This window comes from Salvelinus fontinalis, chromosome 11 (assembly GCF_029448725.1).
Source record: "Salvelinus fontinalis isolate EN_2023a chromosome 11, ASM2944872v1, whole genome shotgun sequence".
In the NCBI taxonomy this organism is placed as follows: Eukaryota; Metazoa; Chordata; class Actinopteri; order Salmoniformes; family Salmonidae; genus Salvelinus; species Salvelinus fontinalis.
Window position 1 is genome coordinate 47,247,671 of NC_074675.1, and position 19,173 is coordinate 47,266,843.

The 19,173-nt window shown below is 43.6% G+C and overlaps 1 protein-coding gene across 6 annotated transcripts in view; it reads left to right on the top strand.

The window, feature by feature from the left end:
- Positions 1-5,352: 5,352 nt before the first annotated feature.
- The window catches only part of ehbp1l1a (EH domain binding protein 1-like 1a), a 50,741-nt gene continuing 36,920 nt past the window's right edge, over positions 5,353-19,173 (top strand). For all 6 annotated transcript variants that reach the window (XR_008761418.1, XM_055938915.1, XM_055938916.1 and 3 more), the window contains exon 1: positions 5,353-5,641. Coding sequence is in view for 5 of the 6 variants with exons in the window: in XM_055938915.1 (XP_055794890.1) it covers positions 5,538-5,641 (104 nt within the window). In the remaining variant the exon portion in view is untranslated. The remainder of the gene's footprint in view (positions 5,642-19,173) is intronic.

Sequence of the window (19,173 nt, forward strand, 5' to 3'; positions counted from 1 at the left end):
CTCCATTGGAAGTCAGCTGTTTGCATACAGTTGCTCTGAAGTGCCATTTCCCCCAGCACATTTGTGGGCCCAGGTGGCACTGAATAACAGTGCAGCTGCAAAACAGGAAGTGGAACGACCAATGGGTGGCCCACCAACAGGAAATATATTGATGTGGAAACATATTACCTCTAAATAACACCCTAGAACCTGTCTACATTAGTTAATAAGGGAGTTATTCTCATCTCCCGGGGCAGAGAGTGTGATAGTTTGCGCTCGGGAAAGTAAGTCAAGTCAATTCTTGGGTCAAAGTGAATGTTCATTGTATAAAAAGCTTGTCAGACAACAGCAGTGGTGTAGTGGAGGTACACGCCATATCAATTAATAAGGCGGTTGGAACAGATCAGAATGTTTATCTGAAAATGTTTAAATATTATTCATTCACATTTTAGGTGCAGCAATGTGTACAGGACGGCAGGACCATAACGAGGGTTTGAGTCGTTAGGTCCGGAAGGAGGGAATTCTCCCCAGGATATTCTTTGAAAGTTGAAGCTTGTTTACTGCATTTATATATAACGAAAATGCTATTTGGAGAACAGCAAAAACAAGCAAAAAGGACCCTTTCCATTACCACCTTGGCTGCTGTAGGTACGTTCAGCTATATTTAGCTATACAATGGTAATGCTATACCCCTGAAAGTGGTGAAATATGATAAATGATTCACACTGACACGTAGCATCAGTGACAAAACAAAAAAGTATGACATTTTGAAACTGTATTGTTTGAATTTAGATAGCATTTTAATATCGTCCTCTAGGGAAGATAGGCAATGTGGATATATTGATATATAGGTTTCAATATCTTATTTTTTTAAGTTCCTAACTTGTTTGATAAGATTGGTACAAGTTTAGGAACAACTGTGCTAACCTGTCTCTCTGCTTGCTTCCGCGATGACCTAGCTAAATGGCGCATGTGGAGGATGTGGACAGAGAAAGAAATGCATTGCTTTACAATGACCACCAAGGTGTATGCTTTCCATGCATACTAAATGTTTGCAATTTTGGTGACTTGACCTACATTACTCTATGAATGTGTCCATATTGCATGATTTATGGACTTTATTTTTTAATTTAACCTTTATTTAACTAGGCAAACCAGTTAAGAACAAATTAGAAACAGAGATGGAAACATTCGTTAGAAATGTAGAAAGAGGGGAGATCTAAAGATGCAACAACTATCATGGGTTGCTAATATGACTAGGATAATGCCTTTGGCTGCTAGACAAAGAAAGAAAGTTGAAAGAAATCCAGGAGAACAGGAGAAGACATATGAGGAAGTCTTTATAAAAGAATTGCCTCTATGTTTCTATGTTGGGCTTTTGGCTATAGACTACTTTGAAGCAAGGAAAGCCATGCCTCATAATATGAAGTAAAACGTCCAAGTTTCAAACTATTAAGGAACAGGAAAAATATAGAGACGATAATGATAGGCCTAACTGTCTTCTGTTAGATGGAAAGGCTTCACAAAAACCTTCTCTATTAAATGTTAATTCGCTACAAAGAAGCCTATGCCTACCTGGCAGAATTATATGATTATTTGCATCAATCCAGTGGCCATTTGTTTTGCAAACTGGGTAACTACACTCAGATCAATATGTATTACGTTTTTTCCTAGCTGAGGAAAGCTCAACTCTATTCTCTTATATTGAGGTGGAGTTGAGTTTGGTAACTGGTCGCGGGATTTGCTAGCAACAACATTGTGTCACCATCAGTAGCGGTGCGTGGGTAAAATCCCTGAGGATGCAAAGCCAAGCCAGTAAAAAGGCCATATTAACAACCTATGGTGTGATAATTGCGTTGTTTGCTCTATAACCCATTTCGCCACCGTGATATACAATTTACAAGGCCGTGACAACAAAAAGGCAACAGTCACACAGTGGCAGAATAAATTTAACTACACATACTTTTGTTTCATCACAAAACCGGAGAGCAACAAAGCAAATATACCATGTAACAAACATTCATATCACCTGCAGCATGGTCAAGCAAGTTAATGTTTTTCGACAGTTCACTAAACAACTAGTGATTTACAACCACAGAGTTACCGCAAGTCAGCACAAAGACAACAGGAGCACTGCCTCCGCTATTTCAGCACCATTTTAACATAACCTTTTAGACATCATCAAATCAACTAGGCTATACATGTTTAGTTTAATACACTGAAAACAAACTTAAAGATACCAAAAACAATTTAGTCCAATCAATTTAGCTAAATATCACGTCTGTCCATGGTATTGATTTCTGTCTCTATGTGTGTTTGTATGTTTGTGCAAGTAAAAAAAAAAAATTGTACGCGGATGCCATCCTGCTGTCTTTCATGTTGACGAAATGTTCTATGGCTCTGTCATTCAGTACACTTGTAGTTTTTGTTGTCATAGGCAACCTAGCTAAAATGCTTGCTAGCCTAGCTTCCTTGCATTGGCAATAATGAACTAGCTAAGTTAGTTAGTTAGTTAACGTGAGCCTGCTAGGCTACATCTAGTGGCACAACATATGAATCTATGTTTAGATCATAATCGTCATCATAATCATTGGCCTGTACAGAGAATTAAGTAAAAACCACAAGTCCAAATCCCCATCTCTATCCATGGTTTAGGAAAGGACTGATTTAGAAAGCTAGATACTGCACGACATCAACACAAGCAGACCAAAAACAGACACCTTTTTCTGAAAATGACATTTTACTTAGGAAGTGATTTGATTGGTATGAAGCCAAATCTAAACTGGCCTCCCTCGGAGGGCGTTTTGTTGCACCAGCACAACCCACTGTTGAGGTCAGCTCAAAGCTGATTTGGGTAATCCTTTCATTAAAAAAAATGATCAAGGAAGACTAAATGCTTGCTGGCATCAATCAATCAAACAAATGCTATGGTAAAAACATGTCATACTCTTTTGGTCCAGACAGCATCCGATACACGGGCTACACTGAGACAGAGGGGCTTGGTTTCCCCACCTCCAATGATTTCTCCGGTGAGATTCAGCCACTTGTGAATTGACAGAAAAATTATGAAAACACAGACAGAGACGAAAGATAAATGATTTCATAATTTATATAATTGTTTTATTGGTCAAATATTTGCCCTTGCCATCCATGAATACACGCCACTGGTCACCAGAAAAATTCTTGTAAAAATGTAAATTCTGAAAACACTTACCTGTACCTACAGTATGTTTGTCCTGTACAACCAAGGTCCTTTCGCGGGGTGCTGAAATTCATACTTTGAGTAAAAACTTTTATTGAATACAACCACCACCCTCATTTGTGTGGCTCAGCTCAGCGCGAATGTGCATGTGTCAAGTGAATTGTTCAGTGCTATTCGGATTTCCTTGGGACGTCCCTACCCTAAACCCTAACCTTCACTCTTACCCTAACCTTAACCATAAACCTTACCTAACCCTTCCAGGCACCCAACACCACTGGCCAACAGGTACATATTTGTCCTCATTTGATATATGCAGCTCAGTGTACATGAACCATATAAGTAGAATCTATGAACTCCCTGACCCACATCACCAAAAATATTGTTAACATATTGGAATGGGATTAGGTCCAGGGATGACCGGCAGTTTTACAGCCCAGAGCAGATATTTGTACTTCACATTTCTAAATATATAGTTAATATATTGGTTAACTTGGTTATTGTATTGGTTACAGTTAACATAGGGTTATAGGTAACGTATTGGTTGGTACAGTTAACATTTTGGTTATAGTTAATGTATTGGTTTTAGTTACCATTTTGGTTATAGTAACCGTATTGGTGAATATAGTTAACGTATTGGTTAGTAGAGGTAACGTATTACGTTGTGGGATGTCCTGGGATGATGCTTTGCAGGGAACATTTCAACAAGTTAGTATAGGTATCAGAGTCCTAATGTTGCTTCAAATAAACTAACAAAATCCGTTCCTAAATGTCTACACTAGTGTATTAAATAGTTATAACACTACCACTACTACTGTAATATCCCTGCTTGGGTTTGATGAACTGTTGTCCATTTCCAGAATTTAAACCTCTGTAATTATAGCTATTTGGGACCAGGAAATACAATTCCAAGAATAGTTTATCAGATAAACATAACCTCACCATAATGGACCTTTGGCAAAGGACCAACTAGAAAAAGACTAGTATTCCCATGTGTGCTGAACACTCTCGTTTCTTCCTTATTTCTGCCTTTAGCTGGCTGGACTTTTCCAACCCGAATCCAGCTGCTTCCCAACTAAAACCCTGCTGAGAAGGAGGATGTGTGTGTGCAGACAGGCGAGGTTAAGCACACATGGAAGCAGCTCATAGGAATGGGCTGGGAACAGAATCTATCATTCAGCGTCTGTCAAGGACTCACACCATAGCCTACATTTCGCGACAGATTTACTCCGTACAGGGGCCAAATCCATGACCTCACAAAAAGAGTCTAGGAACTGACCAATGGCATTGCTCCACCGATATGAATAGATAAAGTAACCCTATAGCATCATATTAGGATTTAGATTCGTAGAAAAAAAAACCGGAATATTATTGATTCATATTCAATCATAGAATAATGTTATATAAACTGTTACATCATATATTGTATCGGACAGCTATGGGAAGAGATATGGTTGTATTGCTTCTCGTTTTTTTCTTTTTAGGGCCAGTAAGAAAATCCCCAGCTGCCTGTGACTGTCGGCGTTGCGCCACTGTTTCTAAATAAACGCCAGATTTAACAGGATCTGTTATTGGGGACAGTGTACTGTAGCCTATGGTTTGCTGTATGAAGGGGCTAAACTCCAGCATATTGACCTGACATGTTTCCTGACCCCACAAGAATTCCAGGTCTCGCATGTTCCCCAGTTATTTTTGTAGGCTATTGGTACCTGTTGAATATCACTTACCACACCTAAGCAAAAACAAGAAACCTAGTGAGTGTGTTTATTACCATGGGATGACATCATACTTTGAATAATTGACAAACATAATTTTCATATTTAACCAACATAATTTGCATATTCCCCTCCCAACCCTTTACTCTAAAAAGGTACATTGCTTTCTCACCTTCATCTCAAACAATGGTCTAAACCAGGCAATGCTTTCTGTTTTTTCAGACTTAAAAAAAAAAAAAAAATATCAGTCAAATATGATTTAAACAACATACTGGTCAAATGTAAAATTGTAATTGTTTTTAATAAAGTCATAGGCTACTAGGGATAATGCATTTACTCTAATAATTTTTAATTACAAGTGTTAAGATTAGTTATTAAGTTTTGTGTTTGGGGTGTCACTGCTCGTTCCTGTCGCAGCGTGCGTTTGTTTTGCCTCAGTTCTGTGTGTGACATTCTAGACGTGAAGTTGTGAACACGTCAGTAAGTCTGTTGAACATTGAGTGAACGTCGACTGTCTTTCTTGCGCAGCAAACGCAAGTGCTGCATCAATAGACTCCTTAGCAGAACGCGAGGAGGACAGAGGGGTACTGTGACGGCGATTTTAGTAATGTCTCTTGAGAAATAACATTATAAGGTCTCTAAACATGACTTCGGTGTGGAAGAGACTTCAGCGTGTCGGCAAGAAAGCATCGAAGTTCCAGTTTGCGGTGACTTTTCAAGAACTGACAGTGGAATGCAGGAAGAAATGGTAAGTAAACATGCTTTTTTTTAGCCTTGATAAAATTGTCATGTCTGAACCGATAAAACGCAACCTCGTGGGACCTTTGTCACTGACTCTGTCCCCAGCTCGCGCTGTGATGTTTTAAGGTCATACTTTTAGATTCACATTTGGTTGGTGCAAAGCTATGTTGTCAGTTATAGGCTAAATGATGGTTTAATGTTGTCAGTTGCGTACTGCTATCACATTGTCTTCACCATTACTTTTTGTTGTTGATTGTACAAGTTTATACCATCAGTGCATCGTGCATTATACTGTACCGTACAGCTTTGGGTGAGCGTACGCCTTTGACAGCCAATACACTTCCGCATTTGCCCTTTTCCTTTTTTAATCATCGTCATGCGACAAGCATCCTAATTGACATTCAGTTATTCAGAGGGGAAGCATTACAACTGGTTGTTTGGAGGGTAAGCAATAGATGTGTCCAAATATAAAAATGTGTAAGCCTAAACTATGAAGTGTCACAGGTCTATAACAGGTGAATGAACTACGGGTGATGCTGTACGATGATGATGATGATGATGATGATGTCATTTATTCATGGTTCATCATCGTTGTCATCATCATCACCTGTAGTGCATATAATTCCCCCTTGTTCCAAGCAGACGTTATTATTTTTCGACCATACAGTGCATTCAGAAAGTATTCAGACCCCTTGACATTTTCCAAATGTTGTTACGTTAAAGCCTTTTTCTAAAATTGATTAAATTGTTTTTTTCCCCCTCATTAATCTATACACAATACCCCATAATGACAAAGTAAAAACTGTTTTTTAGAAATGTTTGCAAATGTATTACAAATGTAAAACTGAAATATCACATTTACATAAGTATTCAGACCCTTTACTCAGTACTTTGTTGAAGCACCTTTGGCAGCGATTACAGCCTCGAGTCTTCTTGGGTATGACGCTACAAGCTTGGCACACCTGTAGTTGGGGAGTTTCTCCCATTCTTCGCTGCAGATTCTCACACCTCTGTCAGGTTGGATGGGGAGCGTTCAAGTCCGGGCTCTGGCTGGGCCACTCAGGGACATTCAGAAACTTGTCCCGAAGCTACTCCTGCGTTGTCTTGGCTGTGTGCTTAGTGTCGTTGTCCTGTTGGAAAGTGAACATTCGACCCAGTCTGAGGTCCTGAGTGCTATGAAGCAGGTTTTCATCAAGGATCTCTCTGTACTTTGCTCCGTTCATCTTTCCCTCGATCCTGACTGGTCTCCCAGTCCCTGCCGCTGAAAAACATCCCCACAGCATGATGCTGCCACCACCATGCTTCACCGTAGGGATGGTGCCAGGTTTTCTCCAATGTCTAGTGTGATTTACTTTTGGTTGAGTTGTCAACTAACGTGAATTCAATGTGAAATCAACCAAGAATGTTCACCTTATCATAGGATTTAGCTTAAAAGTTAGGTGAAAAAAATAAGAAATTCCCTTACCTTGATGACTTTTTGCAAATCCAATCAGTTATCCATGTTGATTCAACGTCATCACGTAACATTTTTGTTGTGGAAATGATGCGGAAACAACGTTGATTCAACCAGTTCTTGCCCAGTGGGATGTTATTTCAGCATTCCAAGCTGATATTGTATCTCTTAGTCTAACCTAACCTAATATAATCATGTAATCAATAGCTCATGTGGAATAAAGACCGTCAGGCCCGGGTGAGGCAGAGTGCTATGCAGACCCTCTGACAACCCGATGCACTGCTGCATATGACTGCTGAGCAGCCAGGTGCTGAACACACACACGGCTGGGTTTTAACTAAAGTCAGTTCTTATGTATGCATGGAATGCGCGTACAGCCAGTGGTGCTGTGGCTGTGGTTCCTGTCTGGGCCCTGGGTCTGTATTAATTCCATTAGCATTACTCACACTGTACCTGGAATGTGCTTCCTCCAACCGCCCAGCCCTAGCAGACTACCTCCCTATCTCTCTACCCTCATTGTTGTAGTATACACCAACTTGACTAGTATCAGCATGTTCTTGGTATTGCTGTCTACCGAACCATTCTCCTATACCTAGTGTATGCATATTCAGCTTGATGATAACATCATTCAGTACAGTCTAATTTTAATGTTATAAGAGTCAAGCTTGACCCGTTTGAAAACGAGTCATCAATTGCATGGCTTTTATGACTGTTTGATGTATGAGATTAACACAAGTGGTGTTTTGTCGGCTGGTGATGGAGTCAGTATGTTTTGGTGATCTGACTCTTGGCAGCAAACTATGGTTCTGTATGGGCCTCTGCTTGTTCACTGTTTAGCAGTAATATCATGTGAAATCACAGACCACACAACATCACATCAGTCACTCAACAAGCCCCAGCAGGACAGCATTAAAAGGCCAATATCGGCAGTTAATATGGATGAAATGATATGTTGGTCCGACTCTACAGAGAATAGCAGTAATGTTACCAGACGTGGTGTACGTTTCCAGTTCGCAAGAAGAATGTGAAAAATGTGGATCAACTAGACAGGTCGTCCTGCTTAACTGATTAGTAAAGTGACTCTTCAGTTTGCAACAATAGAGGTGTGTGTGCGTACAGTGCATTCGGAAAGTATTCAGACCCCTTGACTTTTTCCATAATTTTGTTACATTACAGACTTATTCTAAAATATATATATTTTTAATAATCCTCATCAATCTACACACAATACCTCATAATGACAAAGCGAAAACAGGTGTTTAGACATTTGTGCAAATTTATACAAATAAAATAACTGAAATAACTTATTTACAAAAGTATTCAGACCCTTACAACCAACTAATTGCAGCATTACCGCAAAGCGGAAGGGGGGAAAGGTAAGGATCTTGTAAGTCGGCCTTGCATTAAAGACCAAAGTTGTGTAAAGAAAATTGTGATAAAAAAAATATACAGTATATCACAAAAGTGAGTACACCCCTCACATTTTTGTAAATATTTGAGTATATCTTTTCATGTGACAGCACTGAAGAAATGACACTTTGCTACAATGTAAAGTAGTGAGTGTACAGCTTGTATAACAGTGTAAATTTGCTGTCCCCTCAAAATAACTCAACACACAGCCATTAATGTCTAAACCGCTGGCAACAAAAGTGAGTACACCCCTAAGTGAAAATGCCCAAATTGGGCCCAATTAGCCATTTTCCCTCCCCAGTGTCATGTGACTCATTAGTGTTACACTGTCTCATCGCTACAACTCCCGTACGGGCTCGGGAGAGACGAAGGTCGAAAGCCATGCGTCCTCCGAAGCACAACCCAACCAAGCCGCACTGCTTCTTTAACACAGCGCGCCTCCAACCCGGAAGCCAGCCGCACCAATGTGTCGGAGGAAACACCGTGCACCTGGCCCCCTTGGTTAGCGCGCACTGCGCCCAGCCCGCCACAGGAGTCGCTGGAGCGCGATGAGACAAGGATATCCCTACCGGCCAAACCCTCCCTAACCCGGACGACGCTAGGCCAATTGTGCGTCGCCCCACAGACCTCCCGGTCGCGGCCGGCTGCGACAGAGACTGGGCGCGAATCCAGAGACTCTGGTGGCACAGCTAGCGCTGGGAGGCCTCACTTTTAGTAAAAAATGTTATCTTTAATTTACAATCTGTAGAAGCTATGAGAATAGAAAGGTTCAGTACTTTTGTGAAGCATCACAGCACAGTTGAAAAATATATGGCAAATAGAAATCCAATATGTATGATGTCAAGAGATAGATGGGAGGGGTTTGAAAGGAGCTGAAGGGTGGGACTAATAATAACAAGATAACAAATGTAAAATATACTGTGTCTGTAAAATGTATATAGGTTCAGAACTTTTGTGAAACAGCACAGTTAAAAATATATGGCAAATAGAAATCAAACTGGATGGAAAATCAGAAATAGTTGGGGAGAGGTTGAGGGTAGTGGAATGCAGGACTGAAAACAAACAAAATATAACTATTGTAAAATAAATTGTGTCCGTAAAGGTATATAGAGTTTATAAGCTAGTAGTAAAAGCCAAAGTGTTGTTGTCCATTAGTTTACTCCAATTAGGGGAGGGGTGGACGGGTTAATAAAGGAAATATATTTTAATAAGATATTTGTATGTGTGTGTATATGTACACTTGTCACGCCCTGACCATAGAGAGCTTTTTATTCTCTATGTTGGTTAGGTCCGGGTGTGACTAGAGGTGGGTCATCTAGGGGATTATGTTTCTATGTTGGGGATCATATTTAAGCAGCCATTTCCCCTGTGTGCTTTGTGCGATCTTGACTATGGATAGTTGCATGTTAGCACTATTGTTAACTTCACGTTTCTTTTTGAGATTTATTGTTTTTGTTTTTGCTGTGAGTTTCACCTAGAAATAATAAGATGTGGAACCCAGATCAGGCTGCACTTTGGTCCAGTTATTATGACGATCATGACAACACTAGCGTTCAAAAGTTTGGGGTCACTTAGAAATTTCCTTGTTTTTGAAAAGCACATTTTTTGTCCATTAAAATAACATCAAATGGATCAGAAATACAGTGTAAACACTGTTCATGTTGGAAATGAATATTGTAACTGGAAATGGCTGATTTTTAATGGAATATCTACATAGGCGTACAGAGGCCCATTATCAGCAACAATCACTTCTGTGTTCCAATGGCAAGTTGTGTTAGCCATTTAAAATTATAAACTTGGATTAGCTAACTGATCATTAGAAAACCCTTTTGCAATTATGTTAGCACAGCTGACAACTGTTGTCCTGATTAAAGAAGCAATAGAACTGGCCTTCTTTAGACTAGGTGAGTATCTGGAGCATCAGCATTTGTGGGTTCGATTACAGTCTCAAAATGTCCAGAAACAAAGAACTTTCTTCTGAAACTCCTCAGGCTATTCTTGTTCTGAGAAATGAAGGCTATTCCATGCGAGAAATTGCTAAGAAACTGAAGATCTCGTACAACGCTGTGTACTACTCCCTTCACAGAACAGCGCAAACTGGCTAACCAGAATATAAAAAGGAGTGGGAGACCCCGGTGCACAACTGAGCAAGAGGACAAGTACATTAGAGTGTCTAGTTTGAGAAACAGATGCCTCACAAGTCCTCAAATGGCTTAAATAGTATCCGCAAAACACCAGTCTCAACGTCAACAGTGAAGAGGCGACTCCGGGATGCTGGCCTTCTAGGCAGAGTTGCAAAGAAAAAGCCATATCTCAGACTGGCCAATGAAAATTAAAAATTTTGATGGGCAAATGAACACAGACACTGGACAGAGGAAGGTTGGAAAAAAGTGTTATGGACAGACAAATCTAAGTTTGAGGTGTTCAGTTCACAAAGAAGAACATTCGTGAGATGCAGAAAAAATGAAAAGATGCTGGAGGAGTGCTTGATGCCATCTGTCAAGCATGGTGGAGGTAATGTGATGGTCTGGGGATGCTTTGGTGGTGAAAAAGTGGGAGATTTGTACAGGGTAAAAGGGATCTTGAAGAAGGAAGGCTATCACTCCATTTTGCAACGCCATGCCATACCCTGTAGACGGCGCTTAATTGGAGCCAATTTCCTCCTACAACAGGACAATGACACAGCTCCAAACTATGCAAGAACTATTTAGGGAAGAAGCAGTCAGCTGGTATAATGTCTATAATGGAGTGGCCAGCACAGTCACCGGATCTAAACCCTATTGAGCTGTTGTGGGAGCAGCTTGACGGGTGAATGGGGTGAAATCTCTTCAGATTACCTGAAGAAATTGACAACTAGAATGACAAAGGTCTGCAAGGCTGCAGTTGCTGCAAATGGAGGATCGCCATTTACCTGTTGTTGTTGTCTTAGCTGTTTACCCATTGTTGTCTTAGCTCTCCCAATCAACACCTGTGATTGCTTTATGCCTCTCTCTAATGTCAATATGCATTGTATACTGTTGTTTAGGGTAGCTCTCATTGTTTTATTTTACTGCGGAGCCCCTAGTTCCGCTCAACATGCCTTAGATAGCTCCTTTGTCCCACCCCACACATGCAGAGACCCCACCTAGCTTAACTGGTGCCTCCAGAGATGCAACCTCTCTCATCGTCACTCAATGCCTAGGTTTACCTCCACTCTACTCGCACCCTACCATACCATTGACTGTACATTATCCCCTGAATCTATCCTACCACGCCCAGAAATCTGCTCCTTTTATTCTCTGTTCCTAACGCACTAGACGACCAGTTCTTATAGGCCTGGGTTAGCCTTATAGCCGTACCCTCATCCTACTCCTCCTCTGTTCCTCTGGTGATGTAGAGGTTAACCCAGGCCCTGTGTGTCCCCAGGCGCTCTCATTTGTTGACTTCTGTAATCGTAAAAGCCTTGGGTTCATGCATGTTAACATCAGAAGCCTCCTCCCAAAGTTTGCTTTAGCACACTCCGCCAACCCTGATGTCCTAGCCATGTCTGAATCCTGGCTTAGGAAGGCCACTAAATGTCTCATTTTCATCCCCAACTACAGCATTTTCCATCAAGATAGAACTGCTAAAGGCGGCAGAGTTGCAATCTACTGCAAAGATAGCCTGCAGAGTTCTGTCATACTATCCAGGTCTATGCCCAAACAGTTTGAGCTTCTAATTTAAAAAATGTATCTCTCCAGAAATAAGTCTCTCACTGTTGCCGCTTGTTATAGACCCCCCTCAGCTCCCAGCTGTGCCCTGGACACCATATGTGAATTGATTGCTCTCCATCTATCTTCAGAGTTCGTACTGTTAGGTGACCTAAATTGAGATATGCTTAACACCCAGGTCGTCCTACAATCTAAGCTAGATGCCCTCAATCTCACACAAATTATCAAGGACCCTACCAGGTACAACCCCAAATCCGTAAACATGGGCACCCTTATAGATATCATCCTGACCAACTTGCCCTCTAAATACACCTCTGCTGCCTTCAACCAGGATCTCAGTGATCATTGCCTGCATCCGTTATGGGTCCGCGGTCAAACGACCACCCCTCATCACTGTCAAACGCTCCCTAAAACACTTCTGCTAGCAGGCCATTCTAATCAACCTGGCCCGGGTATCCTGGAAGGATATTGACCTCATCCCGTCAGTAGAGGATGCCTGGTTGTTCTGTAAAAGTGCTTTCCTCTCCATCTTAAATAAGCATGCCCCTTTCAAAAAATGTAGAACTAAGACAGATATAGCATTTGGTTCACTCCAGACTTGACTGCCCTTGACCAGCACAAAAACATCCTGTTGCACTAGCATCGAATAGTCTGCCAGTCCCTGCCACTGAAAAACATCCCCACAGCATGATGCTGTTACCACCATGCTTCACCGTAGGGATGGTGCCAGGTTTCCTCCAGAGTTCCTCTGTGGAAATGGAAGAACCTTCGGAAGGCCAGATGGAAGCCACTCCTCAGTAAAAGGCACATGACAGTTCGATTCTCTGGTCTGATGAAACCAAGATTGAACACTTTGGCAGACTGGCAGACTAGTCAGGATTGAGGCAAAGATAAATGGAGCAAAGCACAGAGAGATCCTTGATGAAAACCTGCTCTAGAGCTCTCAGGACCTCAGACTGGGGGCGAAGGTTCACCTTCCAACAGGACAACGACCCTGAGCACACATCCAAGACAACACAAGAGTGGCTTCGGGACAAGTCTCTGAAAGTCCTTGAGTGGCCCAGCCAGATCTCAGACTTGAACCCGATCAAACATCTCAGGAGAGACCTGAAAATAGCTGTGCTGTGACGTTCCCCATCCAACCTGACAGAGCTTTAGAGGATATGCAGAGAAGAATGAGAGAAACTCCCCAATTACAGGTGTGCCAAGCTTGTAGCGTCATACCCAAGAAGAGTCGAAGCTGTAATCCCTGACAAAGGTGCTTTAACAAAGTACTGGGTAAAGTGTCTGAATACTTATGTAAATGGGATATTACAGTTTTTATATTTAATACATTTGCATAAATTTCTAAAAACCCTTTTTTACTTTGTCATTATGGGGTATTGTGTGTAGATTGATGAGGAAGAAAGCCATTGAATCAATTTTAGAACAAGGCTTTAACGTAACAAAATGTGGAAAAAGTCAAGGGGTCTGAATACTTTCCGAGTACACCGTATGTCCTGGTTCGTTCTGCACGTTCTCTCCAAATACAGAGCATTAGTCTGTCAAGTGTTTTTCCTCAGGAATGCATGCTGGGAGTGGGAACAAAAACATACACTCATGTGACAGGATGTAATATGAAAATCGTACAGATGATCTCTTATAACACCGTGACCTATAAGATGATGTGGTCCCATTCACACAACTATGGTTATTTCCCTTAGGCTACTTGGTATAACTACCTCTGTAAACACTTGTTTCAGTGGCATCAGCATGTTGAGTGACCCAATTAGGTGACAGGTCAGTCAGTGACAAACTCGGGTTACTTACCGACCATTACGTCTCATGTATTTCCCAATTAGGTACCTTCATTGTGCAACACATCAGTGCTTAAGTTGGGCAGGTCCTAAAATGTTCTACTGCTTGAGTACCGGCACCTCTTATATAATATTGTCTCTAGAAAAGTACAGAAACCGTACAATACATCTCCAAAGGTAGACTGTGGTTTGCAACAACTCTAGAGCGCGTTGCTGGTAGGTGTATGTGGCAGGCTGATATTTAGCTGGCATTGTGTGGGGCAGGCTGATATTGGGCTGGCAGGTGTATGTGGCAGGCTGATATTTAGCTGGTGTTGTGTGGGGCAGGCTGATATTGGGCTGGCATTGTGTGGGGCAGGCTGATATTGGGCTGGCAGGTGTATGTGGCAGGCTGATATTTAGCTGGCGTTGTGTGGGGCAGGCTGATATTGGGCTGGCATTGTGTGGGGCAGGCGGATATTGGGCTGGCGTTGTGTGGGGCAGGCTGATATTTGTCTGGCAGGTATATGTGGCAGGCTGATATTGGGCTGGCGTTGTGTGGGGCAGGCTGATATTGGGCTGGCGTTGTGTGGGGCAGGCTGATATTTGTCTGGCAGGTGTATGTGGCAGGCTGATATTGGGCTGGCATTGTGTGGGGCAGGCTGATATTTGGCTGGTGTTGTGTGGGGCAGGCTGATATTGGGCTGGCGTTGTGTGGGGCAGGCTGATATTGGGTTGGCGTTGTGTGGGGCAGGCAGATATTTGCCTGGCAGGTGTATGTGGCAGGCTGATATTTAGCTGGCATTGTGTGGGGCAGGCTGATATTTAGCTGGCGTTGTGTGGGGCAGGCAGATATTTGCCTGGCAGGTGTATGTGGCAGGCTGATATTTAGCTGGCATTGTGTGGGGCAGGCTGATATTTGGCTGGTGTTGTGTGGGGCAGGCTGATATTTGGCTGGTGTTGTGTGGGGCAGGCTGATATTGGTCTGGCAGGTGTATGTGGCAGGCTGATATTTAGCTGGCATTGTGTGGGGCAGGCTGATATTTAGCTGGCGTTGTGTGGGGCAGGCAGATATTTGCCTGGCAGGTGTATGTGGCAGGCTGATATTTAGCTGGCATTGTGTGGGGCAGGCTGATATTTGGCTGGTGTTGTGTGGGGCAGGCTGATATTGGCCTGGCGTTGTGTGGGGCAGGCTGATATTTGGCTGGCGTTGTGTGGGGCAGACTGATATTGGGCTGGCAGGTGTATGTGGCAGGCTGATATTTAGCTGGCGTTGTGTGGGGCAGGCAGATATTTGCCTGGCAGGTGGGTGAGTTAGCAGTTAACCTAATGGTTAAGCCCCACCATTCCACAGGTCTATTTCTGTGGCCCCCCACCACCTCACCTTTCCCCCAGCCTCCTCCACTTTGCCCCCACCACCTCACCTTTCCCCCAGCCTCCTCCACTTTGCCCCCACCACCTCACCTTTCCCCCAGCCTCCTCCACTTTGCCCCCACCACCTCACCTTTCCCCCAGCCTCCTCCACTTTGCCCCCACCACCTCACCTTTCCCCCCACCACCTCACCTTTCCCCCCACCACCTCACCTTTCCCCCAGCCTCCTCCACCTTGCCCCCACCACCTCAACTTTCCCCCAGCCTCCTCCACTTTGCCCCCACCACCTCCACTTTGCCCCCACCACCTCACCTTTCCCCCCACCACCTCACCTTTCCCCCAGCCTCCTCCACTTTGCCCCCACCACCTCACCTTTCCCCCCACCACCTCACCTTTCCCCCCACCACCTCACCTTCCCCCCCACCACCTCACCTTTCCCCCAGCCTCCTCCACCTTGCCCCCACCACCTCACCTTTCCCCCAGCCTCCTCCACCTTGCCCCCACCACCTCAACTTTCCCCCAGCCTCCTCCACTTTGCCCCCACCACCTCACCTTTCCCCCCACCACCTCACCTTTCCCCCAGCCTCCTCCACTTTCCCCCCACCACCTCACCTTCCCCCCCACCACCTCACCTTCCCCCCCACCACCTCACCTTCCCCCCCACCACCTCACCTTTCCCCCCACCACCTCACCTTCCCCCCACCACCTCACCTTCCCCCCACCACCTCACCTTTCCCCCAGCCTCCTCCACTTTGCCCCCACCACCTCACCTTTCCCCCAGCCTCCTCCACCTTGCCCCCACCACCTCACCTTTCCCCCAGCCTCCTCCACCTTGCCCCCACCACCTCACCTTTCCCCCAGCCTCCTCCACTTTGCCCCCACCACCTCACCTTTCCCCCCACCACCTCACCTTTCCCCCAGCCTCCTCCACTTTGCCCCCACCACCTCACCTTTCTCCCAGCCTCCTCCACTTCCCCCCCACCACCTCACCTTTCCCCCCACCACCTCACCTTTCCCCCCACCACCTCACCTCACCTTTCCCCCCACCACCTCACCTCACCTTTCCCCCAGCCTCCTCCACCTTGCCCCCGCCACCTCACCTTTCCCCCAGCCTCCTCCACCTTGCCCCCACCACCTCACCTTTCCCCCCACTACCTCACCTTTCCCCCAGCCTCCTCCACCTTGCCCTTACTCTCCGATCCTCCCAGCTTCAATAACTGGCCTGCAACATGAGAGAGGCCCATCCTGTCCAGTCATACTGTTTACTCTCTCCTTACTCTCTACCTTCCTACTTCTCTCATCCTCAGCCAGCAAACAAGTAGTGAGTTACTCACAGGCAGTTCAACTTTTAAGAACCTATGTTCATTCTAGCATACTAAGAAGACTTAAGAGTACATTCTGTTACATTTCCACATTCCACAATAGCCTGTTGCTTGTTTTCTGTCGGAGTCGTCCGGACTGACTATCTTGCTGACTCTCACTATTGGTTCTTGTTATTGGGAGATGAAAGCAGGTCAACAACATGGCACTAGGTTATTTCACATCCACACAACGAATCTCTTCTAGGATTACATAATAGCTGATCCAGTCTAGAATAGGTCTGTTGGTAGACAACCATCTTTGTGTGACGTACAGGTAGGAGGAGGTAGCTGGCCGCAGCTGCTGGAGACAAGGTGAAGTATTGTGGCCTGACGGTTGCTAGGGACCACACCCTCCAGTAATAGGGCCCTGAGGACTGTAATCACACAAGTGAGAAAAAAAACATGTCCAAGCTGGGTTTTGTTCAGTAGGGAGCAAGGAGGTGTGAAACATGGAGTGAAACATGGAGGTTCTACCTACCCCAAACGTGTCCAATGAGGATGTTTTAGAAAGTTTTTGCTACAGTGGGACCTGCTGAACACTAAAATCATCATGTGTCTCATAGCAGAGGCAACCAGAGGAGGCATCCTCTCTGACACTCAGGCTGTAGTTAGTTTGTTGATGTTGATCCCATTGTGGAGTTCATTCTATACCTCAGTCTGTTAGTTAGAGCTTTGATTATTTCAATCAGATGTGTAGTGCCAGGGCAAAAACCAAAACGTGCACTCGGGGGCAGGACCAAGTTTGGGAAACTCTGAGTTACAGCCCTGAACAGAGTCACAAGATGGCTGACGCTTCCCCTCCTTCTCTTGTGTTTACGCAGCAGACAGATGTGTGTGTGTGTGTGTGTGTGTGTGTTTGTATTTGAGAGAAGGCCAACGGGTCATTTCTTAAGCTTTTATCTTAGTGTCCCTTAATTCCAAACACTTTATGGGGGGGGGGGGGGGATTCATAAACCCTTTACTTAGTCCACGTTTTGTTGTGTGACAGCCTGAATTCAAAATGGGTAATAAATCTACACACAATACCCGACAATGACCAAGTGAAAACATGTTTTTAAAAATGTTTGCAAATGTATTGAAAATTAAATACAGAAATATCTAATTTACATTAGTATTCACACCCCTGAGTCAATATACGTTAGAATCACATTTGGCAGCAATTACAGCTGTGAGCCATTCTTGGTAAGAGCTTTGAACACCTAGATTTGTACAATTTTTGCCAATTATTATTTTCAAGCTCTGTCAAATTGGTGGTTGATCATTGCTAGACAACAATTTTCAAATCTTGCCATACATTTTCAAGCAGATTTAAGTCAAAACTGTAACTCGGCCACTCACTGTCTTCTTGGTAAGCAACTCCAGTGTAGATTTGGCCTTGTGTTTGAAGTTATCGTCCTGCTGAAAGGTGAATTAATCTCCCAGTGTCTGGTGGAAGCAGACTGAACCAGGTTTTCCTTTAGGATTATGCCTGTGCTTAGCGCCATTCTGGAAATGTTTTATCCTGAAAAACTCCCCAGTCCTTAACAATTACAAGCATAACCATAAGATGATGCAGCCACCACTATACTTGCAAAATATGGAGAGTGGTACTCAGTAATGTGTTGTATTGAATTTTCCCCAAAGTGAATTGCTTTTCCACATTTTTTGCAGTACTACTTTAGTGCCTTGTTGCAAACAGGATGCATATTTAGAAATATTTGTATTCCTTCCTTTTTTTCACTCTGTCAATTAATTTAATATTGTGGAGTAACTACAATGTTGTGGACCCATCCTCAGTTTTCTCCTATCACAACCATTAAACTGTAATTATTTTAAAGTCAACATTGGCTTCATGGTGAAATCCCTGAGTGGTTTCCTTCCTCTCCAGCAACTGAGTTAGGAAAGACACCTGTAACTTTGTAGTGACTGGGTGTATTGATACACCATCCAGTGTAGTTAATAACTTCACCCTGCTCAAAGGGATATTCAATGTCTGCTTTTTTAAATTTTCACCCATCTACCAATAAGTGCCCTTCTTTGTGATAGATATAGAACTTTATGAACTCAGCAGCTCCCGCTTTCTCCCGTTGTGCTATTTACAAACAAACACGTGACTGGCTCAACTGTTCTGGGGAACTACGGTAAGCTTCATAATGTAAAATAATGTGACAGGTGAAATGAAGAGCGCGATCTGCTTTATCTCCTAACGTATTGCACAAGTTGACTGCAGGTAAATATTCACATTTATTGAACAACTTCAAATAAATAGTTTTGACGGTATTGACGGTATTGAAAAATCATCCTGTGGCTTTTTCCAAATAGCCCAGTATTGTGGTATATATGAAGAATGCAAGGTAGCCTTGTGGTCAGAGCGTTGGACTAGTAACTGAAAGGTTGCAAGATTGAATCCCCGAGCTGACAAGGTACAAATCTGTTGTTCTGCCCCTGAACAAGGCAGTTAACCCACTGTTCCTAGGCCGTCATTGAAAATAAGAATTTG